The sequence below is a fragment of the Cyclopterus lumpus genome, chromosome 12, assembly GCF_009769545.1.
Source record: "Cyclopterus lumpus isolate fCycLum1 chromosome 12, fCycLum1.pri, whole genome shotgun sequence".
Classification (NCBI taxonomy): Eukaryota; Metazoa; Chordata; class Actinopteri; order Perciformes; family Cyclopteridae; genus Cyclopterus; species Cyclopterus lumpus.
This window is the reverse complement of record NC_046977.1, coordinates 14,915,080-14,934,513: the sequence shown is the minus strand read 5'-3', so window position 1 is coordinate 14,934,513 and position 19,434 is coordinate 14,915,080. Positions and strand designations below refer to the sequence as shown.

The 19,434-nt window shown below is 41.6% G+C and overlaps 1 protein-coding gene across 2 annotated transcripts; it reads left to right on the top strand.

Annotated features, from left to right (window-relative positions):
• The first annotated feature begins 6,952 nt into the window (after positions 1-6,952).
• slc26a1 (solute carrier family 26 member 1) lies at positions 6,953-18,624 on the top strand. 2 transcript variants are annotated; one of them, XM_034546909.1, is made up of 8 exons: positions 6,953-7,088; positions 13,424-13,898; positions 14,336-14,542; positions 14,948-15,194; positions 15,339-15,570; positions 15,879-16,062; positions 16,299-16,586; positions 16,716-18,624. In XM_034546909.1, exons 2-8 carry the CDS (start codon positions 13,509-13,511, stop codon positions 17,295-17,297), a joined length of 2,130 nt encoding a protein of 709 aa, XP_034402800.1. In that variant the 5' UTR covers positions 6,953-7,088; positions 13,424-13,508; the 3' UTR covers positions 17,298-18,624. The 2 variants fall into 2 exon arrangements, with proteins under 2 accessions (XP_034402800.1, XP_034402801.1); XM_034546910.1 differs by lacking the exon at positions 6,953-7,088 and adding an exon at positions 9,596-9,743.
• Positions 18,625-19,434: the final 810 nt, after the last annotated feature.

Sequence of the window (19,434 nt, the reverse complement as noted above, 5' to 3'; positions counted from 1 at the left end):
GAATGTCTTGATAGAGCTCGGACATCATCAGCTGATGTGTGTGTGTGTGGGGGGGGGCGGGACCTTTGAGTTCGCTCAGAGACGAAGAATTCTTCACAGTCTACTGTGAACTGACCTGAGACTGGGATTATCTCACCTGGATATTCACTGTATGAGCACAGAATCCTCACGAGATTTCATGTGTTCTCGATGCTGTCCAGGGTCAGAGGCACGATCGCTGGCCATCAGACAAGTGCAGATTGGTCCGATCTGACTCTAGGTGACTCAAAATGAGATTTGACGACATTGGCGCGTACCAAAGCACTAGTTGTTCTTGCGTCCATGGACTGAAACACTGCCAATATTTTCCCAGGTTCCGATTCTTAACCCAGAGAACTGTGCTTCTCAGTCGGACGTCAGGATCACAGGATGTGAAGATGAAGCGCCACAGATCTCAGAAGCTACAGCGGACCACATGCAAAACTCTTCTGCTTTTAAACCTTTATTATGGCATCAATGCATAGTTATGACAGAGGTAACGGCCAGCTGGCGACTGCAGATCTTATTAGATGTAAAGTTGGGTTTATTGTAGAGCCGTTTGTATTCTTGTCTTTTACCAGCATTGAGAGCAATCTGAAACTGCTGAATGTAATGTCAAATGTAGACGTGTTTTTTTTTTTGTATATTTTTTTATCCTTCATTTCATATTCCGTCTTGAAAGGCCCAGGATGTGAAATCAGAAAGGTCCCATTTCACAGTCTGCCAGTTTGTGATGAAATACAGCATCATATACAACTTCTATCATTCACCATTGTGATGAAACACTTGCCTAAACCTTTTCATGGCACATCAAATATTGTTGCACTCTGGCTGAAAACCGTGTCGCATGTCGTTCCACAACCAACAGCCATGTTGCGTTGGTTTGGTCGTGCAGGTCTGCATCACCTGCAAGACATGGTTTAAAAGCACTAAAAGTACATATACATATTTAGCATACAAACGGACATACTGAGAAAGAAATTACTGTCTGGTAATGTGCACTGTGCATGGGGGGGGGGGGGGGGCGGCTCAACATGAAGCCACCACGACAGGGCCGAGGAGAAAGAATGATGCTGAAGATGGACCCATGTGATCCTCAAATCAGGGCTCAATAACATTCAATATTTATAATTAGTTATTGAGTCACACTTTATAATAACTGCACTCTATGAAGCATTAAGTTAAGTATGAGTAAACACTTAATTCGTCATTTATGAAGCATTTTTATACATGATGGATTCGCCATTTGCGTGCAGTTATGCAGTTATAAAGGTTTTTAATGTTATAAATGTGATAACTGCACGCTATATGAGGCATTATATAATACTTCATTTACAAATGGTGAATCTATTATTTATAAAGCGTGGAATGCTTTATAAGTGATGAATTAAGTGTTTACTCATACTTAACTAACGCTTCATAGCGTGCAGCTATTTAAAGTGTTACCATGACTTTAATAATCTATTTTATAAATTTGATATGTGGGCCTTTTAAAAAAAAAAAAAAAAGATTAATTAATTAAAAAAAAAGAAATCTTGAAAACTCAACACAGGGATTTTCCCACACATGTAAAGGTGGGCAATGTAGTTTTTAGAAAGTGTTTTTCAGACTCGGGTGAACCGGGAAATGTGGGGGACTATTTTCAGCCACTGATTTGATGCAAAATTTTAAAACAATGAAAGTTAATTTCATGTTCCCCGGCAGAAGCACTATTTGTCGTTCTCTCCACAGTGAACTGGAAAATGAGAAATCGCAACATTTTGAGCAAACAATATGAATATCTTTCTCATTGGACATGATGAATAGACATTCAGGCCAGAGTGAATATCCCTCTAATGAAGCTTTAGGGACGTCTTTATGTTGCCTAATGGCCGGACTGTGTTTGAAAGCAGCGTTAAGTGATTTGTGACCACTAGAGGGCAACATTCACTCTCCTTTTAGCTTCGATTTGGTCACTATTTTCTTAAGCAGCCATTTGTTTTGCGCTCCCTGAAGTTTTGTGTCGCATATTCTCAGCACTATCGAGCTCGTTCGCTTGCAGCACATTAATCAATCTGATTCAAAGGCAGTTTAAAGAAATGCCTCTAACCCCGATTTAACGCTCCGGTTTGATGCTCGGTTTACATACCTGAATCCTTCTCCCTCTGTCTGTCACCACATGATCAGGAGATGGACACACAGAGATGTGAAGCCAACTCAGCCGTCTTCACTTTGTCCTCACATTTTGTATTGACTTTTTTTTTGTTTTGTTAGCTCAACATCTTTCCTTCTTATTTTCAATGCACAACCTCAAAGTCAAACTTCAAAGATGACGAGCTGAGTGAATGTCTTGTTACAATGTGACAACCTTTACTAGTCCACTGTGCCCTGTAGTTCATCTTTATTGTGTGCGACGGACATGATGAATAAACAGAGAATTTGACAACATTTACATATCTGTATGGCAAACGTGTGAGCAAACACTTGCTTCTTTACGCACCCAGTAGCTACGCAGCAGTTTACGGACACAACATATTCCCTTATTGCGAAAAAGACAATATTTCTACTAAGCTGTTTACATGGCTAATGTCAAAATGAATGTTCCAGTAATATTCCTGTTTCCATGCAGCCGTGCGTCTGCTTAACGTGACCGGTGGTGGTAAAAAGCTAGGCGTTGCAATATTTGCAGTAAGCCAAAAACTTGTTGAAGAAGTTAGTAGTTTAGTTAGTACGGTAGTTTTAAAAAGGTTTCTCCTTCCAGACCACAGATGTGGACTTTTATTTTGGGCATGCACCTCTGCAAACGGCTAGTTGGTTGGTGTACAATGCACAGAGCTCTCTGTGAAAAAGGCAAGAGAAAATGCACTATAAACATGGCCACAGATTGCTCCTAAAACCTGAATTGAATATCGGCATATTCCAGTCATATCATAGTCGGAAAATTATCTAATTAGAGTTAGATAGAATTTTTTGTAAACTCTTAACTGCACATGTCTTAGATTGGTGGTGTTTAATCACAACTTTGCACTCAACCAAGTTACAAAAACATTACTTGGACCCCGAGATCACTTGTCCACCACCTGCAAAGGCCCAATCTTTATTTAAGAACCACTATTATTTTAAGAAAGCGCATTTTTTTTCCCCCATTTTAGGCAGCTGGACGAGACTATTTTAGTCTTTGCACATCTTTCTGTCGATGATTTACACACCACTGTCTTCAGTAAGAGAACAACACCGACGACAGACTAATATTATTCTGTGTGGGCCTGAAACACATTTTTAACAATCCTTTGTTGGCGGCAGGCACAACGCCTCTCGTCAGGAAGCCGATGTGGTAGCAGCAAACCACGATTATCCCCCAATCATTCCCTCCGCCGCTGAGAACCACCTCACACGGATTTGCTGTGCTGACCACCCCGAGTCTGCTGGCCATCAACCAATCAGGGAAAAAGGAGGAATTCATTATTCTGTGAGTCAAAACTCAACACTTACTGACTCCAACACAATCCCTCTGGGCTCACGGACTCGACAGCATGAAGATCTCAAGGCGATTGCCTCGGAGCACAGTATAGTGACAGAGCCGGACCCGGATTTTATAAAAGCATCTTGGCTCCAAGATTTTTTTCGGAAGTTAACGTAGGAACACAAAAAAAGACACCGATCTCGTATTTCATCCTTCTATGGGCCGCTAGAAATTAGTCATGTTTGTTTTTGTTCCGGTGTAAATCCAGTCTAATCTGCTTTTTTAACAGATATGGCCCCTGAAAAAATAATTTGCTCGCAGACTTAAAGTGTTATTGATTTAAAACATCTAACCCTGAGCTGAGCCTGGTTCAGGATGGTTCCCATAGAAAAGCTCAGGCAAGCAGCATGTGAGCTGCTCTTTACCGGTGGAGGGGAAGTTAACCACACATACCTTTGTCAAACCAACCTGGTCCTTATCCTTCATGTATGTTCTCCTGTAACACCCCAAAATACTGTTTTGATAATGCATACATCTGATGTTTTTCCCTCATTGTGGCCCAAAAACACCGGTTCTTGACAGTAAGTGAGAACTACAGTTGTAGTGGGTTTGGTTTTATCCCCACTTTCATCTTTGTGTTTTTGTTTGAAATACTTCTCCATAACTGTCGCTACAGGCTAGCGGCTGGCTGAGTGTCTTCTTCTGTCTATTGGAGCTTGTAAAACAACCGACTCACGCATTACCGCCACCAAGTGGTGGGAAGCTATATTGTAACTGAGACAGAATTGGATGCTTTTGATTGGGGGTCCCCCAGCACCCAAATACATTAGTATTATTTAACAACAACATTTTAAAAATGAACAAATTGATTGACAAAGTAATAAAAAACAAAACAATTTTTCATGGAAAGTTGTTTGCGGCCCTCTCGGTGGTGCTCACGGCCCAATCAGGGGCCGCGGCCCCATGGTTAAGAATCACTGACCTACAACACCCTGCCGGCTTATCTCCACACTGCCACTAGATGTAGCTAGAATACAAGCAACTCAAATATATATTTGGGGTTTTTGAATGTGACTTTATGTTGTGGACACCGCACACAGTCAAAAGTTCCATCAATCTGCGTCGGTTTCAGGGTGCAGGTACTGTGCACTGACACACTGCCATGACTTACTGGGACACTTGAATTAAACAGAGCCATCGTTAATGTCATTAGTGACACCTGTGGGGAAAAAAGGCCTATTAAATTATGGAAATGTTACAAATGTGAAACACATTCAGCTAGTAAACTACCTAAGCTGTCATGTATTACTTTGCTTTTATAGTAGCATAACCGCTGCAAAATTACAGCATTCAGCAATGCAGTTTCATCGCAAATTACCCCCCCCAAAAAATACTTTTTTTATTTTTGCATTTATTTACACGTTTCAACGGCCAACATGCCGGTCCTCAGACGTACAGCTTCTGGGTTTCAGGTCACTTAAATAGGCCTGTCACAGGTGCAATCAAGTAGCAGGAATGACTTTCTAAAGTTGCTCGCTAAAATGGAAATACAGAAGGCCATTTTGTTTGGTGTTTAAATTTTGTGTTTAAAAACGATTCAGATTGTATTTTCTTGCACCCTCTATTGAAGCTGCCAGGGACTGTTCAAATAGCTGAGAAAAAGATTTGTTAAATGCACGCAATGCTTAACAGTATAATTGTAGCCAAAACACACCAGATAGTGAGAGGGTTGAATCAGAGGATGCCTTTTTGGTCTGTGAAAGCAAATAACCTTGTAGGTGGTTAAAAATTAATAATGACCTGGTTGATCAGCAAACAGCAAACGTTTACATGTGTTCACGCTACTGGTAAAGTTTTAACTTCAACAATGATTACTCGTGGAAGATGTTGTTTTACTGCAATGCACAGCAGGAGGCTGCATGGACATTAACGCAAACTCTTTCCATAGTCACCACCGACACAAAGATTCAAACTTGGTTCGAGGCACCAAATGTGTCAAATGTGTCAAATGTGTCAAATGTGTTCTGAGAAAGCTGACGAGTGCGTTTCAAAGAACCTGCGAGTTTCAGGGTGAGAAACATTCAACTTCACTGATTCGTTTCCGCTGAGTCAACAGGATGCCTCTCTTTATACCTAACCTAACTCAAACGCTGATAGCAGGTCTTTGACTTTCTTTGAGATGATTAAAGTAAGCGACCACTCGACAACGGGCATTTTGTGTGCGTGACTCTTTTTGTGTTAGAGCTAATCTACTTTAAACATTTACATTCCTCACAGACACTTCAAGGGGTTAATAATAAGTAGAATGAATAAACTCTTTACATTTCTGCTGCGGGACCCTTGTGGCACTCGGGACACGTTGGGGGAGAAGAGGAGGTTGAGTGGTGTCATGTCATGGGGGTTATCAGGTAAAGGTAAACATCGTCTTTGTGCTTGGAGAAGGTCTGACACATGTATCTTCTCAGGTTGATTTGATGTAATAGCTCATCCTGCTACAAAGTTATTTTTATTACTATTTTCTGTGTGTTTTCAACTCCAGTGAGCCTGTGAAAGCCCCATGCAGTGGCAACACAACGTGGTTAGGGTTAGGAAAAGATTGTAGCTCGGGATGAAATAACTACGGGATTAGCACTACTTAAAACTGATGAGAGCCATGAGAGTGAACCAAAACTGTAAAAATGTGTGCCGGAAAACCAAAACAAAGAGCCGTAAGTTAGTTTTGCACTGTAATTTTGAGGGAAACTCCCAGGTTCAGGATCTGTTGTGTCCTTTGTGTTTATAGTGACAGAAAATAAGACGTGGGTGAGTAGAAAGTTGCTGACTGACAGTCTTGTAGTTATAATTAACCAGTTCTCAACTCCAATCGGAAGTTTCAAAATCTTTGGCTCTCAGCGTCAAACCCATTGGTTCCACTTAACCACACTTTTAAAAACTAGTCAGGAATTTTAAGTTATATTTTATAAATAGGCTAAGTAATGTCCTGGAAAAAGCGTTCACTGTATTCTTTTGTCGAACGTTACTCAAAGGAAACTATATGTGTTTATTCGAGAATATCTTGATGGGCGAAGTTATACACACGTTGTAAAACAGGTGTTATAGTGAGTATTTCTAGCAGCAGGACAGGATTTGTGGTATTTTCTCAAAACAATCAGGGCCGATGTTAATCAATATGAAAAATCATGTGTGGCTCATTGATGATGTGTTTCTCATAGTCTATGGATGATAATGGAGCTCTTGATATGGTGCCTAAACATAGAAATGTGAAGTGGTACTTGTCTTTAAAAAAAAATTAAATAGGAATCACTAACTAAAGCAGCAGCAATCTGAATACACACGTGCATCAGCAGCCGCTTAGTCACCATGGTAACCATCATCCACTGGCAATCCCTCCTCCCTCCCTCCATTTCTTCTCCTCTCTCCCCTCCCCCTCTGCTCTGCTCCAATCCGCAGACAGGAACAAGACGGGTGGTCGCTGCTCCCATCATGCTTTGCAGAAGGAAGCAGGAAGAAGACATAGGCAGTCAGTGAGCAGCCGAGTGGCCAACACAGACTGATGGTAGACGCAGAGGCACCAGTCAGGGAGGTATGGCTGATGCTGCCTCCTGTTTGCTCCTCTGGTCCTCTTCAGGTGAGTCCCTCCTCGTTTGACTTGTCAATTGCAAGGAAAACAGACAAAACGGTGTCCAGGATTCATGCTGGACAGCTGATGCAGCTTGTAGACAGTGGAGGGACAGATGAGGCTGCCAGTGGATTTAAAGGAGCAGTGCCGTAATCCTCTCAGGCTGAAGGGAGAAGGGTCGACAAAGGCGACAAGACAGGCGGAAACTCCTCACATGTTCCGATTGTTTTGGTTTGGTCTGCTTCCGTCGGAAGGGATACTCCAGTCTTACTGTGCATGGACATTGTCTTGTTCACCACACACACACACACACACACACACACACACACACACACACACACACACCAACAAGCAAACATACACCTGAACGGAAGTCCGGGTGGCTTCCTTCTGGTAAGTCCCAGTGAATAACTAGCTGTTATCAGACCATTCACTCCAGTGACACACACACACACACATACCAAAAAGAAGGCCCCTCTCCCTTGATAGTTCTGTCATGTTACATAATGTGACATACAGTATGTGTACATATGACTCGAAATTGGGACCGACTGTATTAGAAGAACACTGACAATGATGACATTCAGTGCAGCACATAATGCACACAGGGATACACACACACACACACACACACACACTTCCACAAACACACTTTTGTTTCAGATGGTGAATTTTAAGCATGATTGTAAAGAAAATCAGAAGCTCTCTTCTTGTTTCTTATTACAATGCCAGTGTTCATACCGTAGATGAGAAATGATGTACCCCGCCACAATTCAGTGTTTAAAAAATTACGGCTGAGTCCACAAAAATAACAGATTTCAAAACACCCACACTTCATGTAGGAGAGTGGGGCAGGATTATCCAGTAGGTAGTTGGCCTATAGCAACGGTGCACATTGCTGTCATGTGATAACACATCATTTCCATCTGGCTGTGATGGAGATTATCTACACAAGACACATGTTTTGCTTATCAAGTTCAATTTCCAGCACGAGGTATGCATGAGGTGTGTCTTATACATGTTGTTGCTGAACATTGTTAAAGGCAGTTTTCTTTCCATAATGGTGATTTTGGGGTAAAGTGAGCCGAAGGCTTCAGGGTCCATTGAGCCATAGTGCACTGAGGCCTATCAATGTGTAATAGTACACAACTGGTTTGATTTATCGTAATACACATTCTAGAACCGACAGGAAGTCGTGTGGCAATAGTAAAAATAGCAATACACTACAATGTAAAACATTATATAATAATGGTGCAGTTGGTAAAGGAGCAGCTATCATAATTTATTAGTTGATTTATAATATTTTTCCTGTTAATAATCTGAATCGGAAAGGTATAACTAAAGCTTAAATTAAATCTTATTCTTACAGATAAAATGTTCACTTCAAGCAAGTCTAGGCCAGGATTTATACTATGATGAAATAAACTGAAACACAGCTGCCTTTTTAGATTAAGACAGAAATATAAAAATCCCTCTATGGTTAGAAGTAATATTATGGCTTATAAGATTGTATGGTAACTATAGATGTTATCTTATTTTAATCGAATTGCGTCCAACATCTTGTTTATTCAGAAGCACACTATTCAGCACACTTAAGGAGCAGTGGGTTCAGTTTTGCTCTGGTTGGTTGACGATAAAGCGTTAAATGAGAGTATTAAACCCGAAAAAAAACACCTCGATGGACTGGCGGCCTGTCCAGGGTGTCCCCTGCCTTCGCCCTATGTCAGCTGGGATAGGCTCCAGCGCCCCCGCGACCCTAATGAGGATAAGCGGTATTGAAAATGGATGGATGGATGGATGGATGAGAGTATTAAACCACTTTTAAAATTATTACACGGGAGTGAATGTTCCTTTTCTTTTCATTTTTTAAGTGAATTAGTAGGTCCAATTTTCTTAGCTGCATGGCCTTCTAATTATGAGCTCAGATTTTATTTTTTAGAAATGTATATGAAAAAAAACCTAATAAAACACCTAACAGTGTGTTGGTTTGGATTCAACCGGGCAGGTACAACTCCATGTTAGTTTAGTTATTAGTTTTCCACACAATCTGAGTGTATTTGCTCGAAGACATATATAGGTTGTTTCTGGTGCTGTTCACACAGATCACAGGGGTTTATCTCCTGTTTGCTATGTAGTCCACTCGGCCCCTACAGGCTGTATTTGAACAGTATAACATGCTGACGTCGGGGTCTGTGCTCACTTTGCCGGCCTCCTGCAGGACAGATGTACACTTCGATTCAGTAAAATATTGACTGGACTTAACTTCTTTCCCAGAGTGGCCTCTTCCACATTCAGATACACGAGCATGCACATACATGTGCACACATGCGCACACACAAATGCTTTCTTGTTGTTGCACATGTTGACAAACCCCGCCCACTCTTGGTGACCCAGCCAATAGGGGACTGATTGAGGGTGAGCAAAGGGCTGCTCTTATCTCACTATTTATCCAGCTGAGGTCCCACTCACATAGACTGTTGTGGCTGCTCGGATGACATTGGAGACAAAGAGAGAGATAGAGAGATATAGAAAAGAGTGGAAGAGAGAGAGAGAGAGAGAGAGATGGAATGAGAAGAAGTTAAGGGAAATCAACACAGAGCTGATTTAATTAGGACACATCAGAGACTCGTGGTCCTGTTTGTCCCCGTGCCAGTGACTCTACAGGTAAGTGTATTGCCACACATTACTTATTGTAACTGTGTGTCCAAGAAAGAACCACTGATGCTTTTCAATGTTGGTTTTCATTCCTTCTGGAAAAGCATCTTAAGAGTAGTGATAACATGACTGGAGTTGGAGAGTGGATAAAGGTGATGTCGGGAGCACAGTTTAGATGATCTGCAGGTGGTAAGATGTTTACGGCACATACGTTCTTTCATAGGTAATTTAGAGCATATTAAACCTGCAAGGCCATCGACAATCTTTCATGGACAATTTTATGAATATCTACAGTAAATAGTTGTTGGAGTAACTACTTTGGATACAAACTACAGGAAGTCATACAGTACTGCTCTTATGCTCCAATCAGGAGGATTCCCCATCTCTGGTTGACTTGATTACCAGAGAGTTTTCTGCAAAGAAAAGATGGTTTCTACTGGTTTTTGGAAATCATACTTACATTGGGGGAGTTGTTGGTTGGTCTTTTCTTTTCTTTAGGGATCTTGTATCTAGTTTATTAAAGTCAATCACTTGGGAATGTCATTGTAGTGGTAATCACTTGCTTTTATGAATTGTCATTAATATCAAAACTATGGAACTCGACTCTTGGCTTAAGTTAAACATTAAGGTTTGGCCAATGATTTGCAACTTTTCAAAAGCACCTGTTCTCCAAATCAACATCAGCCGCAAAGCAAATTTAGAGTCTTGGGGTGAATTTGATCTGGTTGTCAAGTCGTGAAACTACCGGTATTGTTGTGTCGAATAGGGACAATAGTCCTGGTTTCAGTAGTTTAGCGCTGTTAAATTCTTAAAAGTAATGATATTTGTCATAAAATAGGATATATTTATACTTTTTTTAGTTAATATTGAAGACCTTGAAGTCGGTTACTTTCACCCCTTTAGACTTGTAACATGACTGGATAGAAGAGGCTTTACATGAAAGGCAAAGAGAGGAAGCTGCACAGTCTATGCTAATGTGGTAAGTGGTGATTCCTTTATCACATGATTAAAGGCGGAGAACATTGATTAGAAACAGTTTCCAGAAACAGCTTAGATCAAATGTTCAGGGTTGACGTTGAAGTAAATCGTATTGTTTGGTTTTCCAAAGGTCCTCAGTGTGACTCCTGCCATGCTCAGCAGTCAATCAGCTGTGCTTCTTGAAAGAAAAGCTTGTTGAGGTGGACATTTTGTTGGCAGCGGCGTTACACACCGGACCTCACGTGAGGCCTTGGTCTCTTTTTTGTGAAATTGTTACAGGCTCTTTTATTTATCTCCCGTGTCTTTTATCTGTTGAAAACGTCAGGCTGGATTTATGAGGCCCATATGAACACAGACTGGCCTGTATTAGTGGGTTTTCCATGCAAAGTGAGCAAGTATTGTCCCGCGAAGTAAAACTGCCTCAAACCGGCGAGTGGAAAAGAAAAACTACAGCACGTTGGAACTTAAATCTAATTTAAACGAATGCAAAGCGACAAATCTGATGTACACATCAAATAAATAATTCCACTGATCTTAATCCCCCTGTCACAGTGTCCGGCGCTGCCACAGGAAGTCTAGATCACAGCACATACCAGCGTTGTGATGGCCGAGACTGATAGCACATCATTGAGAGTGTTTAATGGTTTCTGTGGCGTGGCCATCTCCGTTGAGACGCAGCTGCTTCAGCAAACAGCTAACCTCGTGAGAAAGGCCTTCTGCAAGCCGTCGATCACCAGTTTCATTCACGAGTGACACGAATGTGTTGAACATTGGCTTTCATGAGTTGATGAGTTGTAAGTTTAATAGGTGTTGTCAGTTATGGTTTTTAAAAAAAACATTGAAACAGTTTCATGGTATCATTCTCTGTGTAAACACACTGAAACCAAATTAAGACCATCATGTAACACTGACACTATTGCAACTGTAGGATACATTATTGCTTTAAAGTATAATGTAAACCCCTTATCATTCTGCCACTCTGTAGGGGAAAGGGTGGGGTCAGGGGTGGATAAAAGGTCAACAGTATATGCCACGTAGAAGTGGTATACACCATCTGAAAGCTGGAACCTTGAAGGTTAATATAACAAGATCTACTCTTCATGAATCAGAAATTAATATTAATAAATTAAAATGTATTTTGAAAGTGCATAAGGGCTTAGAACATAGTGATGAAAGTATACGATTCCCACGCTCTATTATGTCTACATTGGGTTTTTTTTTACCGCTCGAGAATTGATTATGTAAATATTAGAAAATCCCTCTGAAATATTGCATGGGAGAACAAGACCAGCAGGACCAACATAGAACATATGCTATAATTTAGAATAAAACACTTTTGGAGGTTCCTGTGGGAATTGCATTTTTCTGCATTTGGGTGCCGAGTACTGAAAGCTGCTCAGAAACCGCCCTATCCTCCATTTACCTTGAAGGAAAGCCAACTTCTGAATGCCCAGGTGTCTAGTTTGTGGTTGTAAAATTTCATTCAACGGGTCATTACAATGACGTTTTTGACATAGTTGCACCAATTGATGTCTTAAATTTCATTCGTTCAAATTTCATATACCGCTTTAAAACTGAGCCAGCTACAGACCCCCATCAGCGTGCTAACCGGTTAAAGGAACAGTGAGTAACATTTAGGAAGAATAATTGCCAGAAATGGAATAAAATAATAATTACTATGTTTCAATAGTGTATAATCACCTACAACTAAGAATTGTTGTGTTTTCGTCAGCTTAAAAAGAGTAATTTATTCCATGAAGTCCGCCGAGTTGCACGGCCGTGTTTCTACAGCAGCCCAGAACGGACAAGTGAAAAAAAACTGGCTCAAATAAGAGCCATGTAACTAACAGGGCTAAAAAATGTCGCCGGTCCATCTCAAGAGATTTTTTCTATTTTCCATACGCAGCGCCAAGATTGATTTCACGGTTTTCTTTTTTTTTTCATACGCAGCGCCAAGATTGATTTCACGGTTTTCTTGCAATCCCCGAAAAGACGTTTTCTTTGCTCTCCCTTTGCTCTGGCCTACTTTTATAATGGCCCTGTCCTCACTCAGCCTCAACCCAGATGACCGCAACACATCAGAATACGGGTACAGATAACCAAGTATAGACCTGTCAGTATAGTGAAGAGTGAACGTGTCAAAACATAGAGGAGGTTCATGGGAAGGACTTGCAAAAATACCCCAACACTCTATTGTTATAACAATTTACAGTGTGGAGGCCTACAGTACAATCACTTGCTCTCAGTCACTGACTAACCTGTGTTCTGGGAAAAGGAGCTCATTAACGTCGGACAAAATGTTCGTCCTTTACCTTTACCATAGAAGACACTGTCCAGCCTGTACTGTTGCACAACTCTCTGAAGTTTAACTGCACAATTGCCTTTAGTTTACTATTAGATTTGTACACTGAGTTCTTTTGGAAATATGAAGGTCAATCGCCGTAAAACACTGAATTCATAATCCTGACTAAACAAAGGACTGATTGAAAAGTTTAAAGGAAAACAACTACAGAAAGCATCCAAGTGAATCTGTAAATGCCCCATAATTAAATTATACCACAGCAAACATGCATAGTGTGAAAGTGACCCGACAAGAAGATATCATATTGTACTTATTAAGTCATATCCAATGATATTCACTTATTTCCATTTCCCTGTCTTTGTCCTGTATATCTCCCTCCCCTCTCTCCCTACCTCCTTTTTCTCCGAAGATGATCTTACAGGAGCACAGCTGACCACATTACCCACCTCCCCTCCCTCTTCCTCTCACCTTGCTTCCTCTTCCTCCCTACGACCATGGAGGAGGTCACCAAGGTCATGCCACCTGTCCTGGAGCGTCGGGCTCGCCAGCGACAGCCCACAGTTTCAGTCCTCAAATCCAAGCTGAAGCAGGGTGTGACCTGCTCGTTGCCAAGAGTCCGATCCACCCTGACCGGATTCTTCCCTGTTGTGCGTTGGCTGCCTAAATACAAGCTCCGCGAGTACGTTTGGGGCGATGTGATGTCCGGGGTGATCATTGGTATCATCTTGGTGCCGCAGGCCATCGCCTACTGCCTGCTGGCAGGAGTGGAGCCCATCTATGGATTATACACCTCTTTTTACGCCAACATCATCTACTTCCTCATGGGGACGTCCAGACATGTCTCTGTGGGGATCTTCAGCCTCATGAGCCTCATGGTTGGACAGGTACGGCAATGGATCACCGGTGGCAAGCAATGGTCATGCAATTCGGGTAGTTTATGAAATGTTCATTGAAATTGTATTAAAAGGGTACAGAGTAAATAAAAAGGATAATTAAGGTGGTGGAGTGGCTGGCACTGTCACCTCACAGCAAGAGGGGCCAGGGTTCGATCCCTGACCCCAGGTGGTCCTTCTCTGTGGCGTTTGCTGGATAATGGATTTGTATAATTGATAATAATTATTTCCGCTATTAACAATCTGTTTTGAAACATTATTAGGACATTTACATTTTTTTTTCATTTATTTCCAATAAGCTACTTGTCACTGGGAAGATGTCAATTTGTATAATTGATCACTTAATACCACTGAATTGTAATGATTTTTACAGTTGTATTTCTTAGGTTTTATTTAATGGATTAATTAAGACTTCTACTTGCTTGCAGGTGGTGTATAAGGAGATGTTCCTGGCGGGTTTTGACCTCAACGAGGACTCCAAAGCGTCTGGCCCTGATGTGTTTAATGCCACACTGGGCACTAACCTCACTGCTGGTAAACTTCACAGTGTTGAGCTAATGGGTCTGCAGTGTGGGAAGGAGTGTTACTCCATCAGCATCGCCACTGCCCTCACCTTCCTGGTCGGCGTCTATCAGGTAATAGATGCCGGTGCATATGGACAATGCTTTTAGGCCCTCATTTTATTAGTATGGAGTCTTGACCTCATGACAGTGCTAAATAAAAAGCCAGGGGATCACTGGTTAGTAACCAACAACTCATCCTGTGGGGACATTAATGTATACAAGTTTCATGACAACCCATCCAATTTCACTCAACATGTCAATCTCATTATGACATGAGAAGAAAAGTTTGGGGATCATCAAAGTCGTTAGTATACATCTGGGAACCATGAAGTTCTACAATACTTTTTTTTGCTAATCTATCTAATTGATGAGATATTTAATTTGAAAAGTGACTCACATTTTCATTCCCATCCATTTCCTATCCCTCCCTCTTTGTTCGTCTTCCTCTCCCGCTCCACCTCCTAATCTCTTCACCAGCTCGCGATGGCCGTGTTTCGGCTCGGCTTCGTCTCTGTATACCTTTCGGCTCCAATGCTTGATGGTTTTGCCACGGGAGCCTCTTTCACCATCCTCACCGTGCAGGCTAAATACCTGTTGGGTCTCAAGATCCCCCGTCACCAGGGCTACGGCACAGTCGTCGTCACCTGGTTCAACATCTTCGCCAACATTCAAAGTGCCAACATGTGTGACCTCATCACGAGCATCATCTGCATCTCTGTATTAGGTAAAGTTAAAAAACGGCCTCATGTGCTTCAAAATGAATGATACAACACGCCCAAGAATGGCACGGGATGAGGCATCCAATACTGGCCATACATTTCTACAGCCTAAAAAGCTCTTTTCTAACTGTCTTTTGTTGTTGTTGTAGTGGCAGGTAAAGAGATCCAGGAGCGCTTCAAGGATCGTCTTAAGATCCCTCTGCCTACTGAGCTGTTAGTCGTGGCAGGAGCTACACTGGCCAGCCATTTTGGGGAGCTGAACAGCAAATATGGCACCAGTGTATCCGGTTACATCCCCACAGGGTTCATTTCTCCCCAGGTGCCCAGCTTTAGTCTGATGCCACGGTTGATACTGGATGCCATTCCCTTGGCCGTCATCAGGTAATGTGTCAGACCTTTAACATGCTGTATGCGTGGCTTCCACGTGTGCCTCTTATATGGATTGTTACAGATGTAATTTAGTTGCTGGACTATCATCTGGCAGGCCGGAATGTGGCCTATATGCCCTCATTATCTGATTGCATCGTAGTATGACTTGAAACAGATTTATTTACAAGACAACACTCGAGTCTTGATTAATACGTTTAATACCTAATTATATCGGGAAGAAAAAATGCTATTTTATTTACACTTCTGTTGAACGCCCTCACAGACTCAATTGGTAAACACACTTTCTTTCCATCTTGTAGTTTTGCCTTCACGGTGTCGCTGTCCGAGATGTTTGCAAAGAAGAATGGCTACACGGTTCGTCCCAACCAGGAGATGCTGGCCATCAGCTTTTGTAATATCATCCCCTCCTTCTTCCACTGTTTCACCACCAGTGCAGCATTGGCTAAAACCATGGTGAAGGACTCAACAGGCTGCCAGACACAGGTGCATTTCATACTTTTGGAAACTGCTTGAAATGCTTCCCTAAAGTTGGAACACTCTTGCTTGCCTTGCCTGAGTGAATGGTTTCTAGGAACATCACTAAAGTCGGTCCCGAGGATTCAGAGGAGCAACACGTACTCTATCTGTTGTAGCTGTTCATGTTAAGTCTGTGGGAGATGCTCACTATAAAATATCTCTTTCTTCCTCTGTCTCTTTTTATTTATCTGCTCCTCGCTCAGATCTCCAGTCTGATCAGCGCCATGGTTGTCCTTCTCGTCCTGCTCTTCTTTGCGCCTTTCTTCTACGCCCTCCAGAAGTGTGTTCTTGCCTGTATCATCATCGTGAGCCTTCGTGGGGCACTGAGGAAGTTCAAGGATGTCCCGGCTAAGTGGCGCGCCAGCCGGAACGACGGCATCGTGTGGCTGGTCACCATGTCGGCCACGGCTCTCATTAGTGTGGAGGTTGGCCTCCTGGTCGGAATATGTTTTTCCATGATCTGCGTCATCTTTATGACCCAGCACCCGAAGGTGAGTAATAGACTTAATGCTGATAATGGTTGTTTAAAAGCTGATGCAAATGACAGCACGTGAAAAGACAATTATTGGCCTTTAGTTATCTCATGATCTGATCTAATCTAATCTGATGTCCCATGCCAGGTCTCTCTCCTGGGCCGAGCCAATGACACTGATCTGTACGAGGACTTGGACGAGTACAAGAACCTGACGGCGCCACCTCGGGTTCAGGTATTCCGTTTCCAGGCTCCGCTGTATTACGCAAACAAGGAAGCATTCCTCAAATCCCTCTACAAAGCTGTCGGCGTTGAGCCTTTCCTGGAGCTGACGAAGAGGAGAAAGGCAGAGAAGAAGGCTAAGGGGATGTCCTCAAAGCTGGGCAAGGCAAATGGGGATACAAGCAACTCACAGGTTGTTGTAGGACTTGTACAAAGAGAACTGGCTTTCCACACAATCGTCTTAGACTGCTCTGCCATACCCTTCATGGACACAACAGGCATTGACACATTTATAGGGCTGGTCAATGAATACAGAGAGATAAGTGTGAGTGTGCTTCTCGCAAACTGTAACACCTTAGTCATTGATACCTTGCAGAAAGGACAATTCTTTGGGAAAAATGCCAAAGACATGAGCAGCTTACTGTTTCATACCGTTCACGCGGCAGTTCTTCATGCAAACAGTACATTCGCAGCAGCAGAAAGACGGTCAGAAGACTCTGTGGTTTAGAGCAGCTGGAAGAAGAAGGAATGTAGGCACGCTATCATGATTTGAGGTATGCTCATGTCATGCCATCTATGACAATACTGCATTCTGCAAGTTAGCTTTGAGGTTGCTATTTAGGAAGCTCTGTTCCAGAAAACATGGGGTACCCAAGAGGATTCAATAAGAAAGAGTATCAAGTAATTGGTTTGAGCCTGTTCAATACCTGAATATTTGTTTCTGACATCATACAACTGTTTTCTCCAAATACACTGGAATTTTAATAGCAGTTCTAGCAACAACAACTAAAACAAATCTATTTCTTAGTCTGTAAATGCTCCCTCTTAACTGTCATCTACGGATGCCTTACAAAAAATATGAAAATACAGCATGTGGTTCAGCAAACCTCTGCAATCCAAGCTTTCAGTCACCGAGCAGATTTTTTTATGTCATTTTTTCAATAAAGGAGACCCAGATGGAAATATCACAAAATAACTGGCCACCAGCAGGTAATGGTAGTCAAACTCCCTGGTTAGTTCCTATTAAATGATGATTAATATCTAAATCACATAACACATTTATGTCCCTCTATTGAAAGCAACGTTGACTGCAACGGAAGCTGTTTAAACTTTTCATTTCGCTTGAAGCATTTGGCCAAAGTCCATAATGACTCTAATCCTGGAGTCCAGAGTTCACACATGAAGATTCAGGCACTATAAGCCATATTCCCCGATCTCCCAGCTGTGAGATTGGAGCTCGAAACATTCCTGAAGGCCAGTTAAACTCTTCCTGACTGAAAGGAGAAGCACTGTGACAAGCCTGGCCTTGTAAAGCTTCAGAGCTCGGCTCATTGCAGCACGCTTGTACTCTTGCCCTGTTCCCTGGTGAGTTATCATTTGGTGCTTCTGAAATGCATGTCTGAAGTGATGCCACGTGTTTCGCCACTACTGGTTTGTTCAATCAAGTGTTTTGTAACTGACTAAATTAGAGCAGACTTAGTCTCTTTGTTATTAAATCACTGTTTTCCATTTTTTTCTTTTATTCGTTTAGCTGCCAAGTGCATAACATTGAAAAGTACCCCCGATTTATGTAATACTTCAAAAAGGATGTATTTTTTACTTGTACTACTTTATCATAAAGTTTTGATGAACTGCCATTGTATTAAAATAGACATTTATATTTAGAAACTTAACATTTTATATTTGATCAACAAATGTAAAACATTTAATTAAGAGCGTTACCGTCTGCTCGAGTTTCATTATTGACAGTGTTGACATTCAACACAAACAGTACAAAACTGCCTTATTGTTCAATACTTGAATCAAACTGATATGATTTTAGTGAAGAGCTTGTATCTGTGACTGAATGATTTCCTTTGATAACAGACATTTATCATAGCAAGGGAATATCAGTGAATAAAAGTATTCAATCTCATAATGTCCAACTCTTCCTTTAACAAAGCAAAACTAAACACAAGATTCTCCTTACTGAAAGTAAAGGCAGGGAAATGAATTACGAGTTGTATTTTTACAATGATTTCCCATCATTACTGTCTCAGACACCATTTGCACAAATATGAATTACAGCATGAGGTGATTTTGTGACGGTATATCATTTTCTAACATAACTATTATAATAAAGCCACAGCGGAAGAAAAAGACAATCATTCAGGATGACAGCATTGCCACAAAACAGGAGTTAAATGACTAAATTATTGTTTTTGTTTTAAATACATTTGAAACTGAGATGGTCTTTGTGCACAATATAGACAGAGGGGGATTTGCCGTAACTTTCCTGCTTCTGAGACCGATACTTTGAGCATGAGACCTGACCGAGGGCCTGCTGAGTCAGCAGGAGAGCCCCGTGTTTAACAAGCATGTCCTTTTCAATAACTGAAGTGAATCGCTCAACACAGGAACAGGAAGCCCTCACATGTGAAACCGTCTGAGGAGTCTCCTTCTTAGAAGACAATCGATGGTTAAATTGGTCTCACATTGAGAGAAACAGGAGAACCGAATGTGTGCATCAACTTTAATATTTTTTACTTGTGAATTGGTAACTTTTGTCCCGATACTGCCCTCTATTGTTCAATTACATGAAGCGCGGAAATAAGCGCATGACTGATATGGATTAGGTTAAGACATTAAGATCAATCAACTTATTC

What these genes read in the sequence shown, in the direction of transcription:
- slc26a1 (XM_034546909.1), top strand. Translation starts at nt 13,509, where the DNA reads ATGGAGGAGGTCACCAAGGTCATGCCACCTGTCCTGGAGCGTCGGGCT. An exon ending in TCCTGGTCGGCGTCTATCAG is followed by an intron (nt 14,543 to 14,947) that starts GTAATAGATGCC and finishes TCTCTTCACCAG; the next exon opens with CTCGCGATGGCCGTGTTTCG. An exon ending in CAACAGGCTGCCAGACACAG is followed by an intron (nt 16,063 to 16,298) that starts GTGCATTTCATA and finishes CTCCTCGCTCAG; the next exon opens with ATCTCCAGTCTGATCAGCGC.